This window comes from Plectropomus leopardus, chromosome 1 (genome assembly GCF_008729295.1).
Source record: "Plectropomus leopardus isolate mb chromosome 1, YSFRI_Pleo_2.0, whole genome shotgun sequence".
In the NCBI taxonomy this organism is placed as follows: Eukaryota; Metazoa; Chordata; class Actinopteri; order Perciformes; family Serranidae; genus Plectropomus; species Plectropomus leopardus.
The window spans coordinates 22,572,379-22,599,420 of record NC_056463.1 but is presented as its reverse complement, the minus strand read 5'-3'; the positions used below and the strand labels follow the sequence as shown (position 1 = coordinate 22,599,420).

General features: G+C 38.7%; 3 protein-coding genes across 5 annotated transcripts in view; 2 read left to right on the top strand and 1 right to left on the bottom strand.

Annotated features, from left to right (window-relative positions):
- Positions 1-13,488, top strand: part of LOC121954866 (chromodomain Y-like protein 2) — a 34,787-nt gene extending 21,299 nt beyond the window's left edge. Inside the window, exons 4-7 of the mRNA XM_042502636.1 lie at positions 8,613-8,785; positions 8,880-9,090; positions 10,145-10,288; positions 10,379-13,488. Coding sequence (XP_042358570.1) covers positions 8,613-8,785; positions 8,880-9,090; positions 10,145-10,288; positions 10,379-10,537 — 687 coding nt within the window. The 3' untranslated portion in view covers positions 10,538-13,488. The remainder of the gene's footprint in view (positions 1-8,612; positions 8,786-8,879; positions 9,091-10,144; positions 10,289-10,378) is intronic.
- Positions 13,489-16,639: 3,151 nt separating this feature from the next.
- Positions 16,640-19,508, bottom strand: cmc2 (C-x(9)-C motif containing 2). 2 transcript variants are annotated; one of them, XM_042488300.1, is made up of 5 exons: positions 19,233-19,508; positions 18,884-18,963; positions 18,220-18,290; positions 18,062-18,133; positions 16,640-17,944 (listed from the first exon to the last, which is right to left on the bottom strand). In XM_042488300.1, the coding sequence occupies exons 2-5, from the start codon at positions 18,918-18,920 to the stop codon at positions 17,861-17,863; spliced, it is 264 nt and encodes an 87-aa protein (XP_042344234.1). In that variant the 5' UTR covers positions 18,921-18,963; positions 19,233-19,508; the 3' UTR covers positions 16,640-17,860. The 2 variants fall into 2 exon arrangements, with proteins under 2 accessions (XP_042344234.1, XP_042344242.1); XM_042488308.1 differs by lacking the exon at positions 18,884-18,963 and having other exon boundaries at positions 18,220-18,336.
- A 1,864-nt stretch (positions 19,509-21,372) lies between these two features.
- cenpn (centromere protein N) lies at positions 21,373-26,956 on the top strand. Of its 2 annotated transcripts, XR_006105918.1 has the most exons (11): positions 21,373-21,637; positions 21,921-21,966; positions 22,059-22,118; positions 23,292-23,365; positions 23,488-23,661; positions 23,762-23,863; positions 24,682-24,736; positions 24,909-25,018; positions 25,194-25,317; positions 25,608-26,828; positions 26,925-26,956. XR_006105918.1 is itself a non-coding variant. In XM_042488409.1 (10 exons), the coding sequence occupies exons 1-10, from the start codon at positions 21,467-21,469 to the stop codon at positions 25,727-25,729; spliced, it is 1,038 nt and encodes a 345-aa protein (XP_042344343.1). In that variant the 5' UTR covers positions 21,373-21,466; the 3' UTR covers positions 25,730-26,947. The 2 variants fall into 2 exon arrangements, 1 of the variants encoding a protein (XP_042344343.1); XM_042488409.1 differs by having other exon boundaries at positions 25,608-26,947.
- Positions 26,957-27,042: the final 86 nt, after the last annotated feature.

Sequence of the window (27,042 nt, the reverse complement as noted above, 5' to 3'; positions counted from 1 at the left end):
GTAAAGTAATTAGGAGTACATACAATTCAGCGTTCTGCCATCTGTTGTTATTGCAGCAAAATGTCAGTTTTACTGAACTGGAGATAAAATTATGCAGCAAGTTCACAGTGAGGAGCACTGTGCAATTATTCTCAGAGACCCAAGAGATGCCCAGATTTCCAGTGTGTCCACTGCTCACTGTTTAGAGATAACACTGACATCTCTGCTAGAGATTGCAATGTTGATGTTAACTTTTCTTTGTAGTCCAATTAGTGTCAGATCATTTGGTTTAAACAGGCTGTTTTAAAAAAAAGGCGCAGCGATCACTAACATCTGGAGAATCATAAAAATATATTATTTTCAACAGACTAAAAAAAGAAGCCCCAACAATTTGATGAGTTGTTTGCTCTGCTCTCACAATGTTATCCAGAAACGTCATTACAGAAGCAGGTGTAAAAAAAAACATTGCTTTTGCAATGATATGATGATGCGCAGATGTTTGTGCTTGACGTAAAGTCAAATGGCAACCTCCAAGGCTGAAAAAATGAAGTCAATGCAGAAGTGCCAAGTTCAAGTGCAGTTCATTGAATGGCCACTTGAGGCTGGCTCCAAAATAGAGTTAATCTCCATAAACCCTCATGTTAAAATGCCCGACTTTACAGCACTAAATGTTTACAGCCTGGTACAAAATCTGTTTTGGTCTCTATAGCTAATTCCAACATTAATGACAAATGTACAAGGGGTGATTTTTTTTTATTGAGGCCCAAAGTTGCACATATTTAACAACAGGGCCACTTGAGTGACAGGCTGTCTGCCAATAGTGCCCTTGGTTTAACATAATAAATGGGAACTGGCGTGCTCACTGTGTGTCGAGTCAGTTTCGGTAAAAAGGTGCACTGTGGTGGTGATCCAGTAGACAAAAAAGAGCCAAGGACCAGCTTACCTCTGAGCAGAGGTGGAGTGGTCTCTGGGTGGTCACAGGCACTCTTGTGTAGGAGAGGATTGAGTAGTCGTTGTGTAGCACAAAAATTAAAAGTAACAATACAAATAATGAAAAATAATAATGAAAAAACACTCAGCATGGTGAGAATGTTCCAGTTGGATCTGATGAATTGTTTAATGCTGTATGTAGTGGTGAAATAAGTGTGGTTGGAGTGGGCCTTAGTCCTTTCAGTGCCCTATAGTAGACAAGCTGTGTCTTGTGTGGCAGCCCTCTGACGGCGACGGCTAAAATGCTGAACTCGAGGCTTCAAAACAGCAGATCCTGTGGGTGACATCACGGTCCATTTTTATACAGCCAATGCCTAACACAACAAAATGTTTTTTTGTAAATTATAATAGATTGCTGATTTACCATGACGCTGAACACAGGATGAACAGGATCTTGCTTTTTTAGGAACATTTTTTTTTGGGGTATGATAATATACCAGCTGAGTCTTCAGGCAGTGAGGGTGCATAATCTCCACACTGTGTTCACTGGCATGTTTTCTCCTCTGCAATTATTGGATCACCTGCAAAGTCCATGTCAATCAAACATCCAGTGGCGAAACAAACTGTGTATTCATAATTCAGGAGTTGCGCTGCGGTTTACTATAACCTGTCACAGTGATGGATGAGTTCTATCAAGGAGTATAATTATAACATTGGATATAACACTGTACCTATTTTGGGATGTTTACGTGTATGATTGCTGCTGTCACAACGTGCTGCTCTCCACGAGCCATTCTCAATGAAGAGGTTAAAAAAATGACAGCTTGATAATGCCGGGATGTCTCTCACACTGACTGGCTCTCTGCCTTGGTGCTGTAGCTTCTTGCATCGTGATGATCTACTTGTAGAATCGGCTGCCTGCAGGAGAGTACCAGCCTGTGATTGGTCACTCGTTCACACACTCCAATCAATGGCAAGCTGCTCCATTAAAATTTCCCCCTAAAAAAATATTCAGTGACTTGCTTTCACAGTTCAGGAGATGCGTTCCCCTCTCTCTGTTTGTGCTGACTGTTGTGACTTTTTGTAATATTCTGTTTGATGTTATAAAGGTTTTTATTTATGATTTATGAGTTACCATGTCAGTTCATTTTGAATCAGTCAATATGACAAATAGTTTCTATAATTATTCATTAATGCTTTTAGTATAGTAACATTGTTGTGTTTACTGAGCGCCTCCTGATATTGACCCTGCTCAGTGGAGAGGCCGCATGTCATTCAGGTGTTTACACTTACAATTTACTTTACTTATAAGCTGTTTAAAGAGATACTTTGCCGAATTTCAACCAGCTTTGTATCATAACGTTATGTGTATAACACGTAAATGAATTGTGGTAAACTTACCTTCATCTTAACCAGTGGTCAGATCTATCTGCTCATCTCTTAGCTCAAAATCAGATTTCCACTGGCTGTACCACAGATTGCACTTTCTCATTTTTGTGTGCCAGCTGCCACGGACACAAGTATAGAAGTACACCCCTCCACTCTCAAACTCAGACCAAGCTTCAATCAAACTGTAAAGCTAGGCAGTGCTGATCAAATATAAAACAAGAGCAAAAGCAAATGTCACAGTCCTTTATCCCTGTTTTCTATGGCCATGTATCACAAATGTCAAAGTATCATCATCTTTCCATTGCACAGACAGTCATCTTTCCAGCGGTGAACTAGCTCCTTAAGCATATCACAAAGAAGTCTCTTTTTTTTCATTTTTGCAACATTTTAAAACTTAAATCTTTTAAAGAATTGAAAACTGAGTTTTCAATGTTTGTTTTTTTTTCCTTAAAGGTCCATTCCTACACTAGTAAGTTGGGCCACAGATAATGGCATGTATCACAATCATCCACCTCTGGATCATAAGTCTAAGTAAACAGGATTTTCCTCCCCTCAGACTGTAGGATGCGTCTTGATCTTCCACAGAGGGTGGTTCTTGCTTTGATATGGGGCCGTGTGCACAGCAGCCTGTACTTCACAGGCGCTGAAGTGGCCTATAGTGTGTGTGTGTGTGTGTGTGTGTGTGTGTGTGTGTGTGTGTGTGTGGGTGTGTGTGTGTGTGTGTGTGTGTGTGTGTGTGTGTGTGTGTGTGTGTGTGTGTGTGTGTGTGTGTGTGTGTGTGTGTGTACGTACTTTCATGTGTGACAGTAAGCCCGTAAGCTGTGGGCTTATCAAACAGCTCTGATAGCTCCCTCTCTGTCGCTCAGTCTTTGAAGCTACAGGAACAAGAGAGACTGTGGATGTGCCCACTGAATGGCTTTCCGAAAATCTTCTAAAATATCCCTGAACATTTTTTATCCAAACACTCAGCGCTTGCTCAGTGAAAGTCCCCTGAGCTGTTAACTGGTATCTTTCTCTCACCTCTCTGGCTAAATACACAGTAGCTTTTGGCATGCTGTTGTATACTGCTATTAAAATGTTTGAACATCTGCCTTGCATGACTTTTTGATAATTTCATGAAGCAACACACCAACGACAAGAACTTGATATTGTATTTTCACATAAGAGTAAACAAACAAGTATTTGATTTGTTCTTTTTTAGGGAAACTTTATTAATCTACTTGGAAATTGCCTCGATCTTGATCACTCTCAGGCATGTGCAGCATATGATAGATTTATATATAAAAGGCCAAATTCCTGCACACCTGTATTTAATAAGCACTAATTAAGAAGGGAAAAAAAGAGTTTTGCACAGCGGACATTTCGACTTATCATAGCAGGAAAGGCACAGGTGGTACTAATGACATTATCAATGGCTCGTTCTGTTCTAAGTGTCCCAGTAAACCATGACGGTGTGACAGCGAGCCAGCATGAACAACGACAGGATGCTGAAACTGAAGCGGCTAAATAGAATTCACTTCAGCCATTATTAATGTCATTATTTACACCTGTGCCTTTCCTACGGTGACATGAGAAAACGACTTTTCTGAAGAAGGCCTGTTAGAATCTTATAAATAGGAAATGTATGACTTTGGTAGAGCTCTCTCGACTCTGCCCTTAATCATTCAGCATTCACTTTATAGTGCATTATATTCTCTATATCCACAGTTTTATTTGAGTTTATGTATCTCCATGGCAGTCTAGTCTCTAGAGCTAAGTGTCCACGGGACACAGTCGACCCGCCAGGCAAGGTTCAGTTTGGCTCACCAGGTGTTTCTACCAATTTTCTTTTTTATTGATAAAAAACATTTAGATATTGTGAATCAATTTTTATGCATTTTTATTTTTGTGAGGTAAAATGTGTTGTTGATATGTAGTATACCTGATTATTAGTAATTTTTCATTATCTGAGCACAGCAAGCCGAATGACACTTTGCACAGGAAATCAGTTTGGTGCTTTTGGCCCAGTAAGTTTTAGTTATGGCCCTTTGAGGAAATTAGTTTGGGCCCCCTGCTCCATAGTAAACTACTGTTTGTTGTTTAGCAGTAAATAAAGTTACGTTCAGACTGCAGAAACATCAGATTTGTTTCTCAAATCAGATCTCACAGACAGACAGTCCACAATGGTATTTGCAAGTAATCAGATCAGATTTGTTTGCCCATATATCACCAACTTATCTGCATGGGTTGCTGTGGTAACAATGTTGACGTCAGTAACTATGTGGCTTGTGATGCGGCTTTCCAACGCAGAAGCATGAGAAATAGACGTCCATTATTTCACACTCCTAAGAAATTTATTTTGGCATCTGTCCACTGTTGTTCCTCATGTTGTCCACTTTTGAACTGAGATACATCTGTAGAAATCTGTTAGTAATTGCATTTTAAACCACCTCCAAATGTGGTTTAGTTCAGATTTGCAAAAATTGCTTTTCATGTTTTTTTGTTTTTTGTTGTTGTTGTTTTTGTCCAGACTTCCTAAAATCAATCTGGATGTGCCAAAAAAAATGATATGGGCCGGCAGTCTGAACCATGCGTCAGTGAACGAAGGACTGATTTTGGATATAGGCCCAGAAAAAGACAAGCTATTTTTGTCTTCAGAAATCAAAAACTGTCCCACAGAAAAATGCAAAAGTAGCCGACAATATCAAAAGACATGCAGAAACTGGGAAGAACACAAACTTAAAATAGTCTGTCAGGCCTTTTCTATTTTAAAAAGATGTGATTGATTGACTTCTGCCCACCCCTAGATGTGGTGATTTCATTTTAAAGGAGATGAAGCCTGCTGTTGCAAATTTCTTTGTTGTGCATACCTCCTTTGTTTGTCTACAAATGTCCTCGAGGCATCTGCTCACTGCACAGGAATGTCACTTTGACTGCTCTCTTCTTCCTCTCTGTTTCACAGACTGGAACCAGCATCTGCCCATCTCTGCTTCTAGTGTCTGAGCAGGATTTCTAATTCACCTTGCTTGAATAAAGTCACACGTAGTCACAGACATACACACACACACCACACCCAGTTAAAACTGGGGACGGATTATGTGCTTGGTGAGACAGAGAATTAAATTCACTTTGAGGTTGAATGGTTAATATGGGTCAAGGGTGATAATCTGATTAAAATGCAGCAATAGAGTGGGCAGATTGACTGCAGACAGTGATGTGTTGTTGTGGGTTTCCAGACGACTTCTTATCAGGTTGGCTGTCTGACAATGTAGGCTTGCTTCCTTTTTCATCACTTGGGGCAAAGGCCAAATGCTTGTGTTGATGCTGAATGATGCAGTGCTGGCAGAGTGAAACTCTGCGCAGAATACATTGGTCGACCTTTGTTGAGGTGTCAAACTGCAAGTGTACTCAACTGAAGGCTGATCATTGATTAATCAATTATATCCCAGGGATTAATTAAGCGAAAAAAAAATACTGTATGCCAGTTATTACATCACATCTGCATGAACAACTTTTCTTATAACTCCTGTTGGTCCCACACTACAGCCAGCAGGATAAGCTGCTACAGTTAAGTCAGTTGCTGCCGGCAGGCAGGCTGTCAAGGAAACAAGCTGCCCAGCAAGTTCTCATGTAAACATCTCACCTGCCGCCTGAGCTGCACACAACGTTAACTGCCTAGAAACAATATATCTCATAGTGTACACATACTAAACCAACATTGGGCCTCATGCAAGAAACTATATACAAACAGATTTTCTCTTATTTTTGCTCGTATCCAGGGTATGTTCTGAATTTGTTAGTACCCATTGATTTTTGGGATTCACCAATATTTTCTAATGTTTTGCTTCTCTCTTAGGTAAGAGAAATTTTTTTGAGTGCTCCAGAGCGCACGTGCCAAGATAAGAGAAAAACATCTCCCTTTTACAGGCCACAAATTGTTACTGAGCAAAAGGAAAAATAAGTTTTACATTTGAGGAGCATTTAAAAATGCACTAATATCATTTAATCAAATTTAGATAATGTTTAACTAAAAAGTCATGGTTCCAGATCTCATACATTCTGTATGTATGAGGCATTGCTGCTTTTTCTTTTAACTATTTTAATCATTTTGTTTTACTACATTTATTTAAACCTTTTTGCGAGTACTTGTACTTTTAATACTGAAATGCATCTTCCTGAAATCACATTAACTTTAAGTTTATTTAAAGGTATGTCAGTTTCACTGCAGCAGAAGTTCTTCCTCTTACACCTTTTTTTGGTGTCATGTCTGTTAGCTATGTGCCAGAGTCTCTGCACACAGCACACCTACTGTTATTTAGTGTTCGGGGGGCGTTACCTATGCTAATAGGTGACTTCAGATAAAGTGGGATTCATCATTGAGCACACCTGGGTAAGAGCAAATTTGGGTGGTTAAGAGCATTCAGTGCATCTTGAGTTGACTTAGATTTTCTCTCACCAGAAAATTAAAAAAAAAAAAAAATCTAAGAGAAATTTAAGAGAATTGCTGCAAGAGGCCCGTTGTTTTCCAATAAAGAGAGGACATTTGCTGGGGAAATGAAATATATTAAGTATGTTTTATTTAGTGTATAATCACCTGAAAATAAGAATCAGGTTTTCGTTACATTAGAATAAGTCGTTTATATCTACATGGGCAGGGGGTCCTTGTCATCAGAGTTAACACCGCCATGTTTCTACAGAAGCCCAAGACGGACAAACCAACCACTGGCACCAGATAGGGCCATTCCTGTTATCGTGTTTTCGCCATGGTAGTTAGCAGCTGCTCGGCGATCAGCAGTGTTGACAAAACACAGAATTTTAAAATGTGAAACTGCTTTATTCAGTCTTTTTACCATTTTAAATGTCCAGGTCTGTTTCTCTTGGAGAGGAGGAGACCTCTGTGGATAATTCCTTTAGTTCCCACTTTAAATTCCCGCCGCACCCTGTAATTATTGTGTGAAATGACACATCGAGTACTCGCCTATGTCTTATGGAATTTGGTTCATCTTGAAGTATATGGTGAAGAGATAACTAGAATTTTGTTTGAGATAACTAGTATGGGCAGAGAGTTAAAAATGACTGGTCCATGAACTTGCCAGGAAAAGCCATGTGGCATGCTGGTCCCGCAGCTAAATATAACAACAAAAATGGTTGAAGTGTGTTGCTGTTGAGTAACTGTTGGGCTTATGATCAATATATTTTCACAATACACTTTACTTTTTATTTAAAAGGTTTTTGAGAAAGTATTTGATGCATTCAGGTAAAATGGGACAAAAAATTAAGCTAAAATGGGACATTTTTTGAAAGTAAAACCACAATGTTTTCAGGCTACCGAGTGTCATAAAATTATGACTTATGCTGTTTGCACCCTGTCAACTACTACTCAAGTATTTTGTCTCTTAAAAAAATATTAAATATGATGCTGTGAGTCCATGTCAGCCACAATACACTAGTGTTAGCCATGACCTTTAGACACACATGCATGTCCATTATAGACAATATGGCACCAAGGACAGGGGAAAGCAAAGAACAATCTTTCTGAATGAACTGCCAAAGGTTACATTATGATTTAATGAATTAAAAAGTAACACTTGAGGTAGTTTGGAGAATTTTAGGTGGTTTTCTTGGTCATCTACCAAAAAGTGTCCAAAATTAGCCACCTCATTTCACCCTACCTTTATCTCTAATAATTATTCACTCTGCTTTGTTGAGAGAATTTGTGGTTTGTAGATGTTGTAAAATAGGTAAACGACAGATAATGAAACAAGACAAATGGAAGCTTAGAAGCTGCCAAACTGCCCACTGGCAAGGTCTACTTATCTCTCCTGCTCTTTTAACTATTAGTCCTTAATCAGTGAGTGAGCACCAGTGTGTCACTCACAGCAGCTGTAAGAAAGCTTGAGAGAGAGATGGGAGAAAATGATTTTTAAAAAAAAATACCACGCTTTATCCATAACAGTAACAAGAGACTAAAAGCTTACATTATGAGTAACTTTCACAGCAGCGCTTATAAAATTAAATCCTGAAAATCTGTGGCCCCTAAATTGAAATTATTAATCATATGGTGCCTCGGTACATTAGATGAATAGCGCTATTGTAAATGCACTTTTCCATTAGCTGTCACTGACAGTAATGTAGGAATGGAAATTAGCGTTCTTGCATTCCCAGTGTTTGTCATTATTTCTTAGGCCTGTCTGTGTGCCAAATTTTTTTTAACAGGGTTTTCAAGCTGTGCTCTCAGAGTGAACATCTTTATTTTCTCTTTTTTTATCAGCCTCTCTTTGTGTGTCAGGTGAGGTAAGAATAATGTGTATGCATTTCTTCCTCTCTCTCTCCAGATCATGAAGGAAGTGTGTCGAGCTCTTGGTAATGCAGCTGCTGATGACAGTAAATTATTGTTGCTCAGCTCTGTGGGGACTGTTTTCTGCAGTGGCCTGGAGCCATCGTACCTCATAGGTCGTCTGTCCACTGACCGCAGAAAAGAGAGCAGCCGCATCGCTGATGCTGTACGGTAAGAAGAAATCACTCTGCTATACACAGTGACTCTCTTTTCACTTGTCATTACACTTTACAGAGTTGGTACTGATTGTTTGGGACCCCTTTAGGGAGTTTGTGCTGGCATTCATCCACTTCAAGAAACCCATTGTGGCGGCAATAAACGGACCTGCTCTGGGCTTGGGGGCCTCCATCCTGCCCCTGTGTGATGTGGTGTGGGCCAGTGAGAGGGCCTGGTTCCAAACTCCATGTGCTGCCCTCCACCTCACCCCCTCTGGATGCTCCTCCTACACCTTCCCCCAGATCCTGGGCGTAGCTCTGGTGGGTCACAGCAACATCAAGGCTTTCGGCAAATTCAACTTGTTCTCATCTGATTCCTCTAATAAACAGTGGGCGCACCCAGCAGAGTTTTTATAGGGGTGGTCAGATGTGGCCTCTGAAAGTCTTGGGGTAGCACACCAAAATTGGAAGCCATAACTGAATTTCAAGAATTCACTCATGCTGTTGAAGTGTATGTAAGAGTTGCTGGTACCCCACAAGCTTCATGTTAGCCTTTTTAGGCTAGCATGAAGCTAGTGGTATCTTGTGAAACTTGGTTCTAGTGTGCTACAGTCTCTTAAAGACTGAGCAATATCAGCCTCCAGTTGTTTTTGACCAGTAATTGTATTGGGGGCCATGACAGCCCCTGGTCCCCCCTGGGGGCGCCACTGCTTATAACCACGTGATTATCCAAATCAAACCTAATTTAGATTCCATGACACATTGAAAATAATTTGTCATTTCCCCCAGTGGTGGATAAAGTACCCAAAAGTCACACTTGTGTAAAAGTGTAGATGTCATACTAGAAAATAACTTTGGTAGAGGTTAATGTCACCTCACCAGAATATTCCTTGAGTAAAAAGTCTTAGAGTATCTGATATTCATTTCACTTAAGTATCAGTTAATTTTGTGATATCAAATGTACTTAAGTATTGACGGTAAAAGAAAAAGTAAATGCTGTTTTGAAAAAAATTCATGCGGTAGGAATTATGAGAATTTTTTTCTTTGTAACATGAAAACCACCTTAAAAAAAGAGCACACATTACACCTGAAGGAAAACAGGGTCTTCACAACTTAAAGGATTCAAAGAAAAAAATCCAGTTTCTCCTTCCCTCCCATTCCTTTATTCATCCACCTGACCTTTCCTCCCCCTTTCCCCTCCTCCCATCCTTCCCTATTTTGTAGTAAGTAACTAGCCTAGGTGAAATAAATTGGAGGAAAAGCTCAAATAAAGTACAGATGCTCCCAAAAATACTTAAATACTGTAACCAACTATTATTGCTTCATTACATAACACCACTGACCCCCCCACCCCCCACCCTGTCCCCATCGGCAGGCCAACGAGATGCTGTTCTGTGGAAGAAAACTCACGGCACAAGAAGCATGCAGTCGAGGTCTGGTGTCACAGGTCTTCTGGCCGACCACATTTAACCAAGAAGTGATGCTGCGCGTGAAGGAAATGGCATCATGCAATGCAGTGGTAGGTCCTGATCCAGACAACCCAGGAGGGCAAAACATTTTGTTAAATGTCACCAAATGACCCTCACCCCTTTCTGTGTGTTTTTAAAAGGTTTTAGAAGAATCTAAATGCCTGGTGAGGAGTATCCTCATGTCAGTCCTGGAGGAAGTGAATGAGAAGGAGTGTCAGATGCTGAAGCAGCTGTGGTGTTCAACCAAAGGACTAGAGGCGCTCTTCAGTTACCTGCAGAACAAGGCGTTTGAGAAGTGATCATCCACACCCAGATCGATGTTGGTCAAGGGTTATCTGCAGAGGGAGATCCAGGTTTATGATTTGATCTCAAACGGAAGGAAAGGTGCGCTAAGGGTCTTTGTTTCCATCCTTCGGCAGAGGGAATTCTCTGGAGTTCTGTTTGCTTCTATATCTACCAACAACAACATCATGGTCTTCTACTTTTATAAATCAACTTATATTTTATATTTATTGATCCCACAACTGTCCAGATGTTAATTAGGAGTTAAAGAGCAAATATGCATTGCTTAAATAAACACTGAAAGTGGCTCTTCAGGGAGGTACAGAGTGTTTTTTGTACATATGTGTGACTTGAAATTATCAGGATGTATGAAATCAATGTGTCTGATAGCACACGATAAATAGGCGATAATATATATTAATATATATTTATTTCAAGCGTGTAAAGAAGTTGCTTTCTTGAATATGTGGATTTTCTTTAGTCGCTTATTGTTTGAGCTGAAGTGTAAATATCAGCGTACGCATGAGGACACTGTTTCTTGCTCCTTACATGCACATTCCATCCTCTGTGTATGGACCGGAGAAAACTGGCCGCACATGCTCATTCATGCCACTGGATCACTGTCGGTGACTGTGTTAAATTTCACGAAAGTCGCTATTCATCGCTCATACTGTAAAAGTTCTTATTACACAGAAAAGACATCTTGTTTGCCAGTACATTTGTTATCATTATCATAATCAGCATAAATTTGCTTCCGTTACTTGAATTCAAGATTAATGCTGTGTGCTAATGAGACCGTCTGGTCATTAGTGCATAAAGTATCATCGTCATGTTGTCAACATTCATCAGTCTTTAGGTATTTTCACCTGCAAATAAAAAGGCTTAATTAAACTTTTATTTAGAGAAATAAAACCTTATTGAGGTCAGAGATTTTTCTTTCAAGGGAGACTTGCTTGAATAAAAATGAAAATCTGAAAGATAAGTGGAAATAGAGAACACTGGAAGCCTCATGGGAGCGCTTAATATACAAATGTGTCCGTTCTTAATAAAATGGCATTTTGAGTTGAATACATAATTGAATTGGTGGCACATAACATGGAAGGATTAGTGATGAATTTAGTTTTAACTACATTTACATACAGTCCTGTGGTGGTTCAAATGTACAACATAGCTTCCAGTCAACACAAATAGTTGCTGTGTGAAACCTGTGATCATCATGTCGATATTACCTGAAAGTTATTTCTAAGTTGTGTATATTTTTTGTTTGAGCACACAAAAGACATGGTAATTGTTGGTCCTCCGTGAATCACATTGTGACTACACTAATTGTCAGTGATCTATATTGTGGAGATGCAACAGTCATGTAGCTGAAATCAACTTTGTCCTTATCTGCATGTAATGATTCAAGATTTCCAATCATTTTATATTGCGATGTGTATTATATGTAAGGATCTACTTTGTTTCCCCCCCCCCAAAAAAAAAGTAGGTCTGTGAAAATTGTTTTGTAAAACTCAGAATATATTTGTCCATTTTTGCAGTGGTACACATGCAGTACAGAATAATATATAGATAATGTGGACTGTTTTGTGTATATATACTACTATATATATATACTGTACATATAAATGTGCTGCCTGTCTGAATACCTGGTGTTTCAGGGTATGTTTTGTATAAACATTGTAAGTATTGTTAGAAATGGTGCAGTTTATTTTTGTATTTATTTGAGATAACTGTCTGGATGTGCAGTGCCATGTTGTCTCCTTTGCTCTAGAAGCCCGCTCAACTCTCTCAAACACCCTTTCTAAATTAATACCATTAAAACTCTAAAGAATATAATAGTGCAAATAGTTTATACATATATAGTTTCAAAATAAAAATGTGCAAACACTATTCCAGCTTGAATGTTTGAAACTTCACTTGACATTAACAGTTAAACTATTTTGTTGTAAATTATTAAAGGCATGCCAGATAATTTAATATAAAAGTATAAACGGCTGACCAATAAAATGACCTTTATTGTATTTTCGATTAGACTCTGTTAGTGTCCCATGATATTTTTCACTGATTTTCAGCCATTGGTTTTATTTGACTGAAGGGAATAATTAATTTGATGTTGTGTTTATGATATTTTCAACTCTTTACTTAACCAAAATTAACACACACGCACAAGAAAAAACAGCACACTTTCACTTAAGCTCATGAAAAATACAAATGTGCAGATGCATTATAGTGCACCTGAATTTATCCTTTTCTCCCTAACTTGCCAGATAGATAATCAGCCCCAGAAAACAACAGGCAGTTTTGTGACCAAAGACTCCATCAGGCGTAAATATGAAGTCAGTCGTCATTGTGATTTTTTAATAATAAGATAGGTCTGTACTTTTCACCTTTGCAACTATGTATCTTGTCTGTTGGTGAGTAATGTCTCGGGTTCTTTCTTTGCTTTAGGGTCCCAAAAAGAGGTGAGAGGGGCCTGTAATGTGGCTCCTGTATGCAAATCACACTGATCTTTCAAGACTAGGTCTTTATGTATTTATTTGTAAAATGTTTGTAAGATATTACAAATTATCAGTGTCACCTGAGATATAAAATGCATTTCTTTACTTGTTTTGAACTTTTTTTTTCTTTTAGGCATTGGATCGAAATTCCCACTTCAGCATGTGTTTTATGTGTGCTCGGTAATCAAATTTGAAGTAAATAAGTTATAACTAAAAAAAAAAAAAAAGAACTGCTCATATTAGCTCCTTAATTTATTGCAGGTGTCTGCATTTTTGACAGGTTTCTGTATTTTTGTCCTTTATAAGCCGCAGTGTCAGCTGTGGCCCGTGTAGATGTTATATGTCTTTCATCCTTCATGTTTTTTCTCCTCACACTGTCTCAAAGCACACCTTAGGGTGCCTTACAATTTCAGTATCTGTCAAAGATTGATCCATACGTTGTGATGGGTAGAGTGAGCTGCTTCAAATAAAGAAATAGTACTCTCACTTTGTGTTTTTTTTGTTTTACATTTCTCAAACTATTAAGGGACTAAGTGGCTCTTCTAAGAGGGAGTTTGCTGGGATGTGACTACTTTTTTTAATTTCTTTTTTTAGTCATGACCATAGACTGTATATAAAGATGAACAACACGCCCCCACTTAGCCCCGCTATGTTTAAGTGAGTTTAAAATATCCCGCCAAACCACCCAACCGAACAATCGCTACCAGCCCCATCGAATGCGAGTTCAGATTGGCACACACAGCTGTCAATCATGGTGGAAAAGCCCCTTTTTGTATAATTTAATAACTCTTTAAAAACAAACACGTGAACAAACATCAGGGTTATGAGAACTACTTTCAGTGTCAGTAACCATCTTTGGGAAAAACATTTTTGAATGGCACATAAAATTTATGTCCCATGCAGTAACATGCAGGGGCGGGCTTTATGAGCTAGATGCTGCAGTGGTGATCAAAAGTGAAAAGTTTAACTTTTGAGGAGCTGTCATGGTCATGACTCTCTCTGAAGCGACAAATATTTCTCCCGTAGCCTGTCACGATTCTAGGTTTTGTGTTATATAACAATGGACTTTGTTTTGGGGTTTTCTGTTTGTGTGTTCCTTGTTTCTTGTTACTTATGTTCCATTTCCTGTTTTACTTTGTAGTATCACTCATTATGTGTCATGTCTGGTTTTACTTCCTGTCTCTGTGTGTTTTCCGCCCTTGTAACCCCAATTATTTTCACCTGTTTTCACTTTCCCATATGATTTTCCAGTGTCCTTAGTTCTCACTGCCTTTGTCTGTCTCCCCCGTTTTTTAACTCACCTGTTTTAGTCTTGTTGCTCCACTCTTGTGTTACCGGCCACCCCGCTGGTATTTCGTCAGTCCCTGTGTTATCCTCCTTTTCTCTGTCCGCCTACCCCAGCTGTGTCGTCCTGATTAGTTCCCTGTGTATATATTCCTGTGTGTTTCCTTGTCAGTGTGTCTGTTATCCTGCTGTCATCACTCCCGTGTTCATCCTTGTGATCCAGGTTGGTTTTAGTTAAGATTTTGATTTGTGTTTTATTTGTACTTTGTGTTTTTGTTACTTGCTTGTTTTTTGGACATTACCTTGGGCATGAAAGCTTGATTTTTGTTTGTACACCTGCCTGCCCTTTTTTGTTCTGCATTTTGGTCCTCATCTTGACTCACCCGTCACAGGGCAAAAACACCTAACCCTCCCTCCATCACAATTAACCACATTTTTATATTCATACCAAATTTAGGTATTTGAGCCAGTGCAACAAGCAAACAGCACTGGAGTGTTAGTTAACACCAAAACAAACTCTAACTGTTTTAAGATTAAATTTGGTAATGTTTCCTGATGAAAGCTTTTGTCACACATTGTGTTCAAAGAGGTGAAAATATGAAAATCCAACGATAATTTCTGTTTTTACAGATGCTGGCTTTGTTAAATTCTGTGATTTTAGCAATTGTTTCAAGAAAACATGCCTTTTTAAATCCGACAGCGGCTTTTAGGGTTCTGAGGGTATTTAATATAAAATGCAACCCAAAAAAAACCCCAATGATTTAACATTGTATGTCCTTCCGCTGAGCCAAAATAAACACATAACTCCTCGTTGCTTAAAAATCATTTGATGAAACTCACCCCGTTCTGTGCCACCTACTCCTATAAATAACAAACATTCCCTAACTGGGAGTTTGTTTTCTATTCATTTCCTGTAAGCTAACCTTACTGAACACTCAGTGACCCTTAATATAACATCAACCAGGGTGAGGTCACACATCAAACCCCTGTGATTCACCCCGTTAGTAATTATCAGGAAAATATTCACTAAAATAATTTCATCAAAAAGAAAATGCATGTTCACGGTCAAATCTCTTTTCCTAGTAGCTTTGATCCTGAAATAGTGTTTTTAACAAAAGCTTACTCAGAAATGAAGGATGTGAGTTTTTACTCTGAACTGCTCTCTGATCACGTCTTTTCAGTGCCGTTGTCTTTAAACTCAGCTCAGCTGTTGGACAGACAGGCGCTTGCCGTTTCTTTTGTTGGTTGTGGGTAAATAAGAGTCCTTGTTGATCTAACAGGCCTGCTTCAATCAGTTTCTGTTGTTGTGACCTACTCTGACATAAAAAAAAACAACAAACAAAAAACAGACAATACCTTTGGTAACATTACCCTATGTAATAAAGAGGATCCACGTTTAAAGGTCCAGTAACTAATGGTTCTGAGCCCTCACCCTCAACAGTGTCTCATGGTCCTCATTCAGCACATGGGGATGGCTCAGGTTTGATTTCATGACCTGAATGTGAACTTTTCATGTGAAGACTCGGTCATCGATCAAGAGCCAAAGCAAGATCGAGGAGACAAAAAGAGGGCTAATATGACCACATATGACGAAAGCATCCCATTTAGGTGATGTGATGACACCTTCACCTGCTCCAGTTGCTGAATAAAGACCATGACATGCAACTGAAATCTCTATAAAATGCTATTAACTTAATATTTCAGCTTAGATTCTTTTTACGTCTTGATCAGCGTTTCTGCACGTTTGACCGTTTCATTTTAAACCTCTTCACAATCTTTTTAAGACTATAGAATTTAATACCTGCGTAGCAGTCATACCAGTCAAAGTGTTAAAGTATTACTAGAATTATTTATAGTACATTTTTTGCTGAAACCAGCCCTTGCTCATTATTAAGAAACATAAACTTCCCAGGTACTATAGCTAGCAACAGTTAGTATTTTGCTATAGTGCTCCCCAGGAATGAGGTTTTTCTGTGGACTGACGTGGAGGTTAGCTTCACCCTTTTTCCCTCGTTAAAAAGCCTATAGTATTTTTCCATTGGATTTTGGATTATAGCAAAAACAAGGTCTGTGGCAAACAAAGTATGAAACCTACATGTTTTGTTTAGCAGGATTATGTTAAAAAATGACCACTTTTAGGCTTTATGAAGCCTAAATGCAATCTCCAGAAGTAATAAGCTATTGTTTGGCTATAAATGAACTTAACTACGGTTGCGTCACCACCACAAAAAGGCCGTAAAGACATAGATCGATGTGATGACGTTCTGTAGTCTCATCAAGCCTCTTGTTAGGAACCTCCTTTTATAAGACATGCAAAAGCATAAAAGTTCACGAGAGTGATAATTACAGACATATTTTATGTTGTGGAACAAAACGTGAAAGTCTCTTAAGCCTGTGTTAACAATAGACCTCATTTCAGGCATCTAACCACAAACCCATTCAGAAAACCCACTGGCTTTCAGGCAAGGGAACCAGGAGTGCTGCAATTATAACTGTTTTCCAGGATTTAGGACTCATTCCCAGGGGACTCTATACTACATGAACAATTCACTGTTGTAACAATCCATAGCGAGTTCATAGGTTTTTAACTGCTCCTGACAACCTGCGAATGGATACAAAAACATTTTATAACATTATTGCTGCCCACAGCTTGCTATCGACTAAGCCCTTTTTGTGGAAATAAATGTAAAATCTTTCAGGACTTTTCAAGACCAGCAGATGTCGATCAATACTTTTACAATGACAAGCAATATGAAAGCATGAATTCTTATATTAACGTTACATTCACTTTATTTGAAAGCAATCAAACTTGCAATGAATCAATATGATTCCCCATACAAATAAACTTTCATACGAGTGTGTTCAATATGTGTGTTCATGGGTGCATGTTCACATCGAGAGGAAAACCCAGCCACTGCCTCTCTTGTTTTGTGTCTTTTTACACACATCTCTGATACCATGAAATCCACTTTCCCTGTTTTCATGAATAAAACAGGCAGGAGAATATTCCTGAGGTGTCCTGCCAACTTAAATAATGGTTTGAGGAACGCGTTGTGCCAGCAGCTACACTAATCTCTTTGATGGAGCTGTAGCTGTCCTGCTAACAGAATGGGAAATAAATGACGATCCCCAACAGCAATCTTTAATCCAAAGCACTAAATGCTTTTGTTTTTATGTTGACCTAAAATGTTCTGGAAACACTGCACGTTTCAGTCTGTGCTGATGATAAAAAAAAGTCAGAAGTGTTAGGAGGGTTCACGTCACAGTAAATGCAGGAGTATTAATACAGTAGTGGTATATGATCCCATCATTTCAAAAACCTTATTCATGTTTCTCTCTACTAATATCAACATTATATATTACTTAAGTAATAACAGCAGACACTTAGATTTATCAGTGCCAATATAATCCACACTCCTCTGAATTTAAAGCGACAGAAGTTATAAACCCTTCTCCCGTTTCGACATAAAAAGAGCAGTGTCTTGCTTTAGTCAATGTCCCATTATCTGAATAGTTTTAACTTGCAGTACAAGTGGCAGAATTGCAATAAAAAGTCCTTCAGAGCTGTTCTTTGGGCCCTTCTTTCAGCCTCCTTTTCATCTCTTGTGCATGCTGCTTGCTGCGCTCCCGTTTTTCCAGTCTCTGTTGAATGGTGAGGAAACAAAGAAAATATTGATCAAATAAAAAAACAATCAAGGCTCAGTAGTCAGAGCGCTTGTTGCATCTCTTACACAAACTGCTTAAAAATTATTGACAGACCTCCTTCTTCAAGCACTGACGCATAGCGCGGTCCACATCGTTACACGTGCCAAAGAACTTCATGACATTGTGCTGAGGGGAACATAAAACAACATTTACATTGTTTTGCTTCAAGCATATATTAAGCATGCAGCAATAACATTTAGAGAGCGACTTACCTCTGTGTGGCATTGCCTCAGCTGACTTATCAGTTCATTACACTCATCTGTGTGCAGGTGAGGCGACAGGTCAGGGTGCATGCTGAGTTAAGGGCTTACTGTACCACTGCGTCAACACTGAAAATCCACAAACAAGAGGAGCATTGATTGAGAAGCTTTGAGTTAACAATTACTAATAAATATTACTGCAAGAGATGTTATTTGGTGGTAACGTGCAAGATTGCCTTTAAATAAGTTTTACTTTCTGCTGTACTGCAGTTTTTCATCACATTGGAATATGCTGAACATACTAAACCTGCAAATAATGATTATTTTCAATTTAGATTTGTGTATTCATTAATTTAGTCTACAAAATGGCCAAAAATTGAGTCAAAATGCCTCGTCAGAGCCCAAGGTCAAATCTTCAACTTGCTTGCTTTGCCTGGACCAAAAAACAACAAAAAAACCAATTAACAAAAGTATAACAGAGAAAAGCAGGATGTTCTCACATCTTATCTGGAGCTGTGAATATTTGCCATTTTTGCTTGATAAATGTCTCTAAAAATTAATCGCTTTTTTAAAAAAAATCAATGTTGAATTATTATTTAAGCACTTCTTTATTGCACCAGGTCAACTCAGCATTGATACACTAAAGCAAATGTTTTGCACGTTTTCTAAAGGATACTAATGCCTCCCCATCCCTCTCCTTCCTGAGCTGTCATTGTGATGATGATGATGGGGTTTGTTTTTCCAGTGGACACTTACCTGCAGACACAGAGAGGCAGGGAGAGAGACAATGTAACAAACTACCTGCATTTAGCCTGAATCCCCTGGAATAATGTCAACAATGCGACCCTCACTAGAAGACTCTGGATCAGAGTAAATGCTCGACTGAAAACAGTTTTGACATGTTGTGTACTTCCACCACACTATACAGAACTGCTAGGTTTGCTCAAAACAGTGCAACACATACTGCATATCTGGTTGTTTGCTAAAAAGCTGTTTGATAACAATGTTTAGTATGATGTCCTTACCAGTGGAGAGGGTTTGTCATCTGAGAAGTTTGACAGCAAACCACGGTGTTATGTCACGATAGCTTAGCTGCTAGGCCTCAGCTAACGTTAGCCGTTTGTAACACTGCAGAAATCCATAAAACAACTGAAAAACTACGTCTCGTCTGTCTCTCCGTAGAATAACGGCGCAGGTTACTATATTTCCTCAACAATTTGGGCCAAATCATCCGGTCTTGTACTATCGCAAATGTAACCTACAGCAAGGACCTGTAGGACATGCTAGCTGCAAAAAAAAACACTAGGAGCTTTTCCGTAACTGTTTGGCGGAGGCGAATTGAGTGACATGGGGGAACAGCGAATCAGCGTCTGCCATTTTTGTTAATCTACCAATGGTGTGCGTCCTTCTCAAAAGAGGCGGGACTTTTTTGACGGAAATTGACCAGAGGTACAAGATGCTTCCCTGTGGTGTTTTTCCGTTTTCGCTTATGGCTTCATTTCACAATTGGCCATTCGACCCTTTGTTGGAAGTGGTTACAATATAGCTATCTGTGCTGCTGGGATAAATATATACCGTGTGAATGCTGACTTAATTTAGTTAAAAGTCATGTAATGGCTAAAATGCCAGTGCTGGGCATCAATGATTAAAGTCCATGATTCCACTAAGCAATGTTGCTTTTGCATCCCATGCGTTTCAGAGGTGATGGCCTTGCTGCTGCACTGTTTCGGGTTAGTGGACAAAGGGTCCAATGTGATCTTAACATACTCAAGTAATGGGTGTCATGGTGACTGGACTGGAGTGGAGAAACAGTAAACCTACTGTATTTCATATGAGCGTCAGAGAAAAAGAGAAGCAGAAAAGTAAAGGTAGTATGCTAAGTGTAGCCAACCTCAATATGGTAAAATAGGCAGCATCCTCCAAAGGGAAATATCATATTGCTCTTTTTTATTACACTGTTTTCTTTTTTTTTATGTATAGTTCCTTCCTTTTCATTAAAGGGATACTTTACCCACAAAATTACTGTTTGTAAATCAGATAGTCATGCCATGATGAATGAAAAATTTTGTTTTTCTCACATGCCTCCAGGGAACACAGCAAAGAAACTGATTTACTTTTTGACTGGAGACAGGGTTTGATAGCAACAAAACTAAAGGCTATCAAAACATCAGTTTACAAACAAACGTGTTGTCTACTATTTAAAACTGAACTGAGACTGAAGCTTATCTATACGCTCTACAAAGCCAGATTCCACACTAAAGGATTTGTTTTTTAGCAAAAATGTATGTGTTTGGGAAGGACTGAGCCTATGGCTGGACAAGTGAGACTTGGATTATACTTAATAAGTTGTGTGAGAGTTTGTTAAAGGATAGTTTGACATAATTTTGCTGGTGTAAAATATGGTCCCCAAATCAATTTGTATATTAATGTTTGCTGTTTTCCGGTACTGCATGCAAAATGAGAAATAAAGTTCTTTGGGTTTTTTCAATGTCATCTTTTGGGTAAAGCATTCTTTAACACTGATTTAGAAGAGGGTTTTAATGAAATAACTATAATAGCAGCACGTGTACTAACCAAGACCAGAAGGAGAGCCCACATTTCACCTGTGCTAAAGACCCTTCACTGGTTACCAGTTAGTTTTAGAATACATTTTAAGATCCTTTTCTTGATGTTTAAATCACTCAATGTAATAGCCCTCGAATATTTATCAGACATGCTTTTAATGTATACTGCACCCAGACCACTAAGGTTTTTTGTACTTCCTTGTAGATAGAACCATGGTAACCTTTTTTTTTATGGTGCATTTATTAAATCTGAATACTTTAATTGTTTTATCTTTTATCATCTTGTCATGTTTTATCAAATCTACCTAAGGGTACAAATAAAGTAACCTTAACTTATCAGAAAGTAATCAAAAATGGCCTAATGACTTTCATTACAATGATGAAGTAATTAAAACTGTAACGTTACTTATTACATTTTCAATTCAATTCAATTCAGTTCAATTCAATTCAATTCAAATCAAATCAACCCAATGCAATAGTTTAAGTACTACCACTCCAACACAACAGAGGGCGCCACAGGAGGCGCGAGAGGTTCTCTGCTGTTACCTGATTGGTTGATTCGTGTGTTCTCTTGTAGGCGGTTTGTTTGGAATTTGCCGCTGACGCTGCAAACTGAACAGGACGGAGCCGACTGCTTAAAACGAGCAAAAACTAATTTAACTTTGAAGCTAGACACAACAATTGTTTGAGTAGGAATGGATGACTCTACGAAACGTTTTCTGCAGCGACTCGTCAGGCGGATACCGACGCAAATGCTGGAAACGACGCTGGAGAAGTGGGGCCGTTTGAGTCGAGCCCAGCAGCAGTCAGTGGATTTCTCTCAGACCAAATGGGCGATAACGGAAAAACTAATAGCAATTTGCGAGGTAAACAGAGCTTTTCTTGTACACAAAAGTAAATGTACAGTGTAAAAACCCGTAATCTGGTAGTTAACGTCTGTTATCAGCGCGTTGTTTTTTAAAATGCTTGGAAAAAAGTGGGCCGTGTTAGCTATCGTTATACTCAGCATTACCACGGTTATTGTTACGCCACCTGAGATTAACAGATACTTCTCAGTTTGTTTGTTTGTTTTGTTTTGTTTTTTGAACAGTAGGAAATCATTTATTGTGTATTCAGTTAATCTTTTAACCTCGCCTCTTTCCTGTGCAGGAAAATGAGTTTGCAGTGAAACACCTCACAGAACTCGAGATGATTTGTAAGTTAAATTATTTTCTCATTTTCCTTTGCTAACGTTAATCATACCATGTCAATCCAATAATGTTTCTCTTTGGTGTCATCGTCGCTCAGATGTCATTGACAATCCAAACCAGGGAATGTGGTATGCCTTCCAGCTCATGGACCCAGAGGGTATGATTAACACGTTTACCATTGTGGGCTGAAAGTCTGCAGCTTTTTATTCTAACCAAACACTACACTGCTGGTGGGATCAGGGCTTGCAAAAGTATTCAACCCCCTTGAAGTTTTTTTTTTTTCCTATTTTGTTGCATTACAGCTTGTAACTAAATTGAATGAAAAATACATGCATTGAATGAATGCATGGTGCATGCGTATGAATTCACTCCCTTCGCTATTAAACCCCTAAATAAGACCTGGAGGTACCAATCACCATCAAAAGTCACATAAATTGTTACATAAAGTACATATGTGTGCAATCTAAGTGTTACATGACCTTAGTTTGTATACATCTGTTCTGAAAGGCCCTAGAGTCTGCAGCACCACTAAGCAAGGTTTTCCACCAAACAAGTGCACCACAGAAACCAAAGAGCTCTCCAAACAGGTCGGGGACAGAGTTCATGAAAAATATCTGAAACTTTGAACATCCCAATGAGCTGCATTGAATTCGTTATTACAGAATGTTAGAAATACAGCACAACAACAAACCTGCCAACAGAGGGTTACTCAGCAAAACTCAAGGACCAGGCAAGGTGGGAGACTACAAAGATATGGAGGAGGGTATTCTGTTCGTATGAGACTAAAACTGAACTTTCTGGACACTTTTCCATAAAGCCCAGCTCTGTGGAGTGTACAGCTCAAAATGAGCTCATGGACAGTCAAGTCTGCTGTGGAGCTTTCCGGCTCCTCCAGGGTTATCTTTTGACTCTTTGTTGTCTCTGTTTAATGTGCTTCTTGCCTGGTCCTTGAGTTTTGGATGTGTTCATAGGGCCACTTTTTCACCTTTTTTATATATTTATCTTTCAGAATTTTCTGAAACTTGTTTTTTTTTTTTTTTTTTTTTTCATTTCACTTCATCATTTCTGACTACTCTATGTAGGTCCATAACAAAAAAAACCCAATAGAAATTAATTTAAATTACAGGTTGTAATGCAACAAAATAGGGAAAACGCCAAGGGGGGGGGGGGGTTTTGCAAGGCACCGTACAGGTACAAAGCAAGGTTACATTTTTGCACATCGTATGACCCTGTCACATCTATATTCTGGTTTTGATACAGGGAATTTAAAGCTGACTTTACTATTCAAACCAATATTCTTCCGATGTTAATTATTTTCTCTGTTCTCCAGATGATGCTCACTCTGTAGAGCTGACGCAGTTCAAGGAACAGTTTAAGGCTCACCTCAAAGAGCTCGTAAGAAATGTAAGCCAGAAATTCTTCCTCACACAAGTTACAAAGTCTTCTGAATTTTATTCTTGCATCACTGAAAGACATTGCATGGGCTTCTCTGTATTTAACGGCCTGCTTTTGATTTTGCATTCAAGGTGTCTGTCAAAATAAAGAAGCACACAGATGAAGCTGTATGGATTCGGGTTGCATGGGGAGACGCATACTCTCGACCCAACCACCTGAAACCAACATATGTTGTTCACTATCTTCAAACCCCTTATGTCTTTGTGACCAGCCTGACTTCAAAACAAAAACCACTATTATCCCAGGTGAGGATTTAGTTTCATTTTCAGTCTATGATGTTGTTTGCACAGGCCGCTATTTTTTCTTTTTTTCCAATCCCCCCTAACGAAGTGATGTACTCCGCAGGCCTTAGTTCTGTCCACCAGACATCAAGCTGTCAAGGACGCTAACCTCAGTGGACGGAAGCTCACTGCCATCAGGGACCTACTGATGAGGCAGTATCAACAAGTAAGCAATTTCCAACTACACGCACCATACAAAGCTCTGCATGCCCTGTCCTCCCCACTTAATCAAACATGGCTGATTAGCACTGGAGCGTTTATAATTGTCTGGTCACGGACGTCTGCCATCTTGTACTGAAGAGTTTCTGATGAATAATTATCTTTATTGTCTTGTTCACCTCATTGACCACCAGCTGAGGGAAAATGAAAATTGCCACGTTCACCCTTTATTCACCTCAACTGCACTTCAAGCGTTACCTTTTTATTTTACCGTATGTTTATTATTGGTCACACAAAACTTTTACAATGTAACGATGAACTGTTAAAAGCATCACGCTATGATGTTTTTCCATTATAGGGAAGTTCTTTCTGTGGTGTTACAGCCTATAAATCGTAAATATCTGTGATGGTGTTAAACTACTTCCCGGATCAAGTTTGACCTTTGCACTATTTTGTGAATGAATGCAGTATTTTTACTGTCATCTTAGTGGTTTAGATGATGAAGTTTAAATGGGGGATTGCTGTGACCTTAATAGTTGTCTAATTGATCGGATATGATCATGCCCTTAAGTCTGTAATCTCACTCTGTTCGGCCTAATATATTAACATTTTTTTGGCTACATAATGAACACAGTTTGTGTCAAGGGAGCCACTGAACAAAAAGGAACTTTCAGCTAAATATTAACTCCTTATAACCCCGGATGAGGTCTTCCTTTATTATGAAAAGACCAACTGTGGGATATAATTTACAAAAACATTGAACTGATTTACATTATGAATGTTGTTCGTTGGATGGATTTTGACTCTGTGTTTTACTGTTTCTAGGTGTTTCCCACCAAGTATCCCAGCCCTCTTGCAGAAAATAATCACACCGTCTCACGTATGTTGGTCAAATCTTTTAGTCCGACAAGGCCACCTTAATATTTTTTATATGATGTCACACATATTTAACATTGTTTGATTGATTAGCTGAATGTATTTGATCTTAATGTGAACTCCTGCTAAAATTCTGCATTGTTATTTTATTCATTTGGCTTTCTTTCTATTTACAGACCCACACATAGAAAGAGAACAAGCTGAGCCTGCAGCAAACAGACTTCAGATGGCCTCGGAGGCCTTCGGTGGAGGGATTTTACCTCAGCTACAGTCTGCAGTTTACAAGGTATCCTGAGGCATGTTTGTGTTTTTAAAATATTGAGTTTCAGCAATTCATTTTTTTAAATTAAAATCAAAAATACAAATTGCATGACTTGCTGTCTCACTAGTTCAAAGATGCTAGAGGTCAGAATCCCTCTGTGCTGTGATTTTCTCAATTTTGATTTATCTCCTTTCCTCAGCTGGAGACAAAATTCAGAGACCACACCAACAAAACCATGACAGAGCGGGAAGAACCCTTCAGATGTGTTGTCAAATTTGCGAGCACAAACCTCCTGGAGTCACTCAGAAACTGTGCATCTTCAGGTATCAATATTTTTTTGCCACATCATTCTAACATGGTGATTAGTTTTGAATGTTTCATAATCCTGGCACTTCCATAAATGACCACAAGAGGGCACACACATACTGACATTTAATACTGTATCCATCCTAAATAATCATGGTCAGTGCATTAAAAAAAAATAATAATAAAAAAAAAATATATATATATATATATCCCCTCTCTCCCTGAATTGTTTATATTTAATTTTTAACCATATCAACAAAGGTAAACATAATTGTAATTAATTGTTTTTATTTTTTATATTTTACAGGAATTGCCTCCACCCCTGTCACACCTCTGCTCTCATCTATTCCTCTAAAAGGAAGGAATTATTTTGTAATCACAGACAATGGACCAGGTCCCTCCTCACAAACACGGCAGCAGCAGAACTGATGAATGATAGGTGTTTGATTTAAAGGATTCAAAGTTTGGCCTGCCATGTCTAATCCACAGTTTGCTTTACCATTCTAACTTCAGTCTCCTTGTTAACATGGTTCAGAAGAGCCATGACTCTTAGGACTTAAGAATCAACTAATGTGTCTTAGTGGGCTTACACTTACAAATAAGTCAGTAGTTGGCAATGCATAATCGGCAATTTATTATCTTGGTATTTAAGTGGTAACATGTTGACGCCATTTTTATGTGTCCATATTGTATTTATAAGCAGGCTTTTTAATATTCTTTGAGTTTGTAACTTGTGTCAATTTCATGTTGTATTATCCCACACACACACACATCATTTTACTTTTTTTCTTTTTTTTCATCACTTACAGTGTTACATAAAGGTGTTGTGGAGCACATGAGAGGTCTTGTGGGAGTGCATAAAATTATTAAACAAGCTCCTAATAAGTTTGCATTTACAAACCTTATGCCCTGACCAGAGGCTGTCTAACTGATCTGAGCTGTTATAATGGTTTTGATTTATTGATGTAATTTGGCGGTGACAGATGTGCTCAGCGGATTTATATACAGCAGCAAAATGATATGATGCTAATATACGTTAGAATTCATGTAAATGAAGGCTGAACCATGAACAGAAATCACAGATCGCCTGTATAACATTTTGTCACCGCCTCCTGCTGCGGCCTCCTGCTCTCGTGCGCAGTCCATGCGAGACGCAGTTCATCTGGAACGAACCTAATATTTTAAATGCGCAACGACACAGTCAAATTTAGGTTGCTTCAGTGTGAGTTATGGTTAGTGTCACTGTCTCCGGACATATCTCTAAAAAGGTTGCATCTACCTTAACTTTTAACTCATTTAATGTCCAACGCGCCCTGTATGCTAATGACCAAAATCAAACACACCTGCGACGTTGCGTAATGTCCACGTGCGTCTGTCAGAGCTCTGACTGAAGGGATTTTACATTCAACTGACATTATCCTGTTTTTGACAATAAACCGTAATGTGACCGCATTCAGCTCAGCATTATGGAAAACTGAGGAACGCAGTGGCACAAAAGGGACGAGTGGACTGTCAAGTAGCTGTGGGAGTGAGTGACCAGACTGTTTGATTTCCCCACTAATGTATACTTTTATATTTCTTCTAAGCATGACATAATAAATCACTTTTTTTTCATCTGTTACAGGACACTGATTGAAGTACAGCATTTCCTGGGCCTTTTTGAAACATTTATTCATCATGCTGTTCTGGAAGATCATACACTTTATGTAGCAATGTTTGTTTAAATGTTTTTGTTTCATAAA